Below are 4,698 nucleotides of genomic sequence, written 5' to 3'. Positions count from 1 at the left end.
TTGAGCAAAAAATGGTTATCTTGACAGGGAAATTTGTTTCATTAAAAGTGTAAGTGATATGTAGATATTGTATAGAAAACATTAGGTTAGGTTAATTATTTCAGGATACCAGCTGCACTTAATCTAAATATTACAATCCATGCTGCAGTGCAGTTAGATAGGCACGTAACTTACCAATACCTTAAAGGCACCTCTAAAGATTGGAAGAACAATGGCGGAGGTTCTCGATTTATCAGACCAAAATGTAGACGATCCGGACCTTATATCAGAGGAAAGAGGTATTGAACCTAACGAAGATGAGCCACAAAAAGACTTCCTTCCAACCGATGTCATACTGGAGGTAGAGGGAAGGGATATACACGTAAACAAACAGGTGTTGGCTGACCACTCACCCGTGTTTAAGACCATGTTTGTGTGTCATCTCAACGAAAAGCACAAAGACAAGATTCCGTTGCCAGAGAAGAATTATGAAGATTTTGTGAATTTTTTATACACATTTTATTATTCGGGACGTGAAGATTCCATAACAGGTAAGTCTTGTAGTAAAATAAAAGCAAATGAAAAATTTCCCCATAGCTAGAAATATGAAAAGAAGAAAATTCGAACCATATTCAATTTTCATATCTTAAAAATTCAGTGTATGGCTATTATATAGAGTCTATGTTATTACATGCATTTAAATCATTAGAAAGTTAAAGAGCAAAACTTTGTATCTAAAGATATACGACTACTACTGTAGTTAGCCAAAAAAAAATCACAAAAATCAATACATTGCACTTAATCCTCAATAACATTGAAAACGGCCTATCAAAACACGAGGTCGTTTGCTTTTGAAAATTCTATTTAAAATTAAATTTGATACATTATTCAGAGTTGAAACTTTAGGCAAGCTTTAGATATTGTCATATAATATGTGTATAATAGTAAGTGTACTTCCCAACGACGGACCGACGAAATTTTTCCTAAATTGTGATCAAACACCTCCAAAAATACTTTATATAAAAACATCCTAATTTCACAACTTTACTCTAAATGTGATATCGGTATTTGAAAAGATGCTAGAGCTATCATCCACAATATCAATGTAGTATTTGTAAATTAAATTTAAAGGGGATTGATTCAGACGAAGCTTGTTCAATTGTAGGTCCACACCTTTTTTCTAGGGGATATATTTATTATTAGACATTATCAGAATTATCATTATCAGATCTTTAAAAATAACATAAACATTATAAAAATGTGAACAGGTCAATAAACATGGACCCTGGAAATTCCAAAGGTTTGATCAAGTGCTTAGGAGAAACAAGCATCCCCAGTTGACTGGTCACAAATATAAACATAAAAGTCTAACATCGCGTAAGAATTAGTCAGACAAAATACGGCCAAATGATATGTTATAGATACTAACAAGGTCATGCAAACAAGCATACACTTTAGTTATGGAACGATGACTCCATAAAAAGTTGTTGAGATCCCTATTATATCAACACTAACCATACTTTGAACAAGCTATTAAAGGGACATGGACACAATTTTAGCAAAACATTTTAAAATTTATTTTTCCGTTTTTTTTTTTTCATGTTTGTAAATACTTGTTTTTAGTAATTATCAAAAGTTTGAATTTCAGTTGTTGAGATACAAGACATATTTGGAACTCCAAAGCTTTGTTATGTAGACAAGGCCAGTTCAGGTTCAATATACCAATACATATTCGTTCAAAGCAGATTAAAGCTGAACACGACTCGTAAATAGGCATACGCCATTTTCGATATCATTATCTACGATACATCAACACCAGGGTATACTCCTCAGATTCGTCACACCTGACTGCTTTATTGTCACGGGTATTGGCGTGGCATTTTGATCCATGTTATCGCTGGTTATCTTGCATTACCTTTGTTTACATTTATTGCAGTTACGTGTATCTGTGTTAGTTTGTATACTGCACTGGCCTGAACAACTATAATTGTAACTTTCTTTGGTATCTTACTTTCCTGCATTAGACGAAGTATTACGTTATTATCCTCACTACCGAGTGCTGTATAGCATACGTCCTTCTACCGATTACAATGAACATTGACAAAGTTCTGCCCTTTAAATAGGCGTCTGCAGGTATAGCAATTCTCGGAATAAAAATGGCGACACATTCCTTTTACGACTCGTGTTCAGCTTTAATCAAAGCCATATTTTTTTAGCAGTTGTTGCCAGGGTTTTCATACTTCACATGCGTACTCACTGTGACAAGACCAAGACCTTTCATTAGGCATCAAAATATTTGATCTTTTGAAAATGACCTTCGAGTTTGGCCACATTTTAAAATCTTTTACCTTGACCGTATCTTTTTAACCGTCAGAACTAGGGCTTTCTCATTTCACAGGTCTAATCCTTGTGACAATACCTTAATTTAAATATCAACAATTGTAACCTTTTTACCTTTACAGTATAGTACAACTTTTATCAAATATTTTGGCCCCACGCTACTTGTATCCCCGAGGATTATGACTTCAAAAAACCGTTAACCAACACTGGGTCCATCCAAGGATGCCTTAATATGAATATGACCAACCAGGATTTTGATGTTTTTGAAGAGTTTTAAAAACTTCTTTCTATGAAACATATGTATTTTGGAGATTACAAACAAAATTCAAGCTAAGAAGTCCATTGAACAATACAAAATCTGAGCAGAGCAAACATGGACCTCCGAAACATCAGAGGAGGGATCAGGTGCCATGGAGGAGTGAGCATTCCCTGACGACCGTTCAAACCTGTTGTGTGATCCTTGCAGTGATCGATAAATCACGAAAAATCCGTCGTCAACTCGAGTATAAATAGTTGACTACCAATTAGTATGAAAAACGTCAGTCAGCATTTGACTCAATGATAAATTCTATATGCTGAAAGGGTCATTGTATCGACCATAGAACTTGCGAAATGATGAATTGATGAATTTAAAAAATATGGTCCCCAAAAACCATATGGATATTGTCAATTAGAAACTCAAGCCTCTCTTCTACGTCAACATCAGATTACTTGTGTGTACAATCACACAAGTAATTTTATGAACTCTTTGTGTGCTTCTTAAAACGAGTCTTTTTTCTGTTCCAGAAAACACAGTGCTAAAAATTATTCCATTAGCAGAGGAATATCAGATTCCAGCAGTCAAAGTCAAATGCGAAATATTTCTCACAGAAGTTTGTGAAAGTTCCGCTGAAAATGAAGAAAAACACATCAAAACGTCCACTCTATTAGATTATACTTCTTTTGCTGAACGATATAACATGGACTCAGTTCTTCCATTTGCCATACCATTGTGTGCAAAATGCCCTACAGAGTCCTTAAAGGTAGCAGAAATTGATACTAAGTTAACTGCCGATATGCAAAGAAGAATTTCAGAACTTCGAAATACCCTACTGGAGAATGAATTCAAACCAACATTAACCACAGGTATTTCAATTTTAAGATAATTTTAATCAGATGCAGATCCAGGATTTTTTTTTTTTCCAGGGGGTTCCACCCCAATCAAAAACAAAATCCAACTGAGAAATTCCTTGATATGAACAAAGAACAAACAAACCAAAAAAAGCTTTAATTCATTTCTTAAACGTGAAATCCCTTTTGTGATGGGGTAGGAGTGTGTAGTCGTTGACAATAAAGCTTTATACCTATGAATTTTCATACAATTTTCACATAGATCGGCGTTTTCAAGGAAGGTCCACCCTCTGCAAATTCCAGCCCCCCTTTAGATCCGCGCGTAAAAATGTTAACATTGAGCTTACCGATTTATCAACATAAAGTACTTGGCATTCACTACCAGGAAAAAATAACGAAAAGAAGTCACTGTTCTTTATTTAACTTAAAAAATACATGCAAATAAATTGTTAATTTTTGGCGATAGCATTTAAAAATTTTGAGCAATCTTGAATATACAATGTATTACAAACTAAATATATTACTTTTCAATTATTAAATTTTAGCAAAGCAAGTTTTATTATTCAACAGAAACACATTTGCATTTCATCATACAGAGTTTTTATAAGCAAACTACGATTAGTTGATGATTCATTTATGTACTAGTATTTCGTTTTCACTTCAGGAAAACTAAATTTGAAGGCTGTAGAATTGTTTTGGATCACTCTAACTTCGGACGAGAAAAAAGAATTTGAGGATCGTCTAGTAAGAAGATGTGAAGAAAGGTCGTATACATCAGAACCCATTACCATTACCTTCGATAAACTTCTTGAATGCATTATTGTTGCAGAACGATTTAATCTGAAAAATCTTCTGACTGCGGCGATAGACCTTGCATCTAAATGTAGCAATAGCAAGTTAAAAGATAAAGAGGGATACAAAAATATTTCAGAATCAACTAAATCCAAGATACTTCGACAAAGAGTGGAAGTTTTGGAATATCGATTGTGCAGACAAAATACATCAGTATCGGAATACAACAGAGATTTTAACCTGGTTAAAAAATAGCAATTTTTGTTTTTCAGAGTGTCGACATGATTGTAAATATAAATGCTGAGCTAATCTATGGAAAATCTTTATTCTCAAGAAATTAAAAAAAAATGGGCGTCATCAAATCGAATATATTATACCTTTACTTTTTCATAGTTTAAGAATTGCAAGACTAGCCTGGGAGAACTATTGCCATTCTTCCCACAATACCGTCTGAAGTTCAGGGTTCAGGTAGTAAAG

General features: G+C 34.0%; 1 protein-coding gene across 1 annotated transcript; it reads left to right on the top strand.

Annotated features, from left to right (window-relative positions):
• Positions 1-211: 211 nt before the first annotated feature.
• Positions 212-4,476, top strand: LOC134231388 (uncharacterized). Its single transcript, XM_062713353.1, has 3 exons — positions 212-530; positions 3,106-3,444; positions 4,094-4,476. Exons 1-3 carry the CDS (start codon positions 212-214, stop codon positions 4,474-4,476), a joined length of 1,041 nt encoding a protein of 346 aa, XP_062569337.1.
• Positions 4,477-4,698: the final 222 nt, after the last annotated feature.

The sequence above is a fragment of the Saccostrea cucullata genome, unplaced genomic scaffold (genome assembly GCF_032062105.1).
Source record: "Saccostrea cucullata isolate Sc308-1 unplaced genomic scaffold, CSIRO_AGI_Scuc_v1 ctg4702, whole genome shotgun sequence".
NCBI classification, from domain to species: Eukaryota; Metazoa; Mollusca; class Bivalvia; order Ostreida; family Ostreidae; genus Saccostrea; species Saccostrea cuccullata.
The sequence above is the reverse complement of the archived record's forward strand: the minus strand, read 5'-3'. Positions and strand labels throughout refer to the sequence as shown.

What these genes read in the sequence shown, in the direction of transcription:
- LOC134231388 (XM_062713353.1), top strand. Translation starts at nt 212, where the DNA reads ATGGCGGAGGTTCTCGATTTATCAGACCAAAATGTAGACGATCCGGAC. An exon ending in ACGTGAAGATTCCATAACAG is followed by an intron (nt 531 to 3,105) that starts GTAAGTCTTGTA and finishes TTTCTGTTCCAG; the next exon opens with AAAACACAGTGCTAAAAATT. An exon ending in CAAACCAACATTAACCACAG is followed by an intron (nt 3,445 to 4,093) that starts GTATTTCAATTT and finishes TTTTCACTTCAG; the next exon opens with GAAAACTAAATTTGAAGGCT.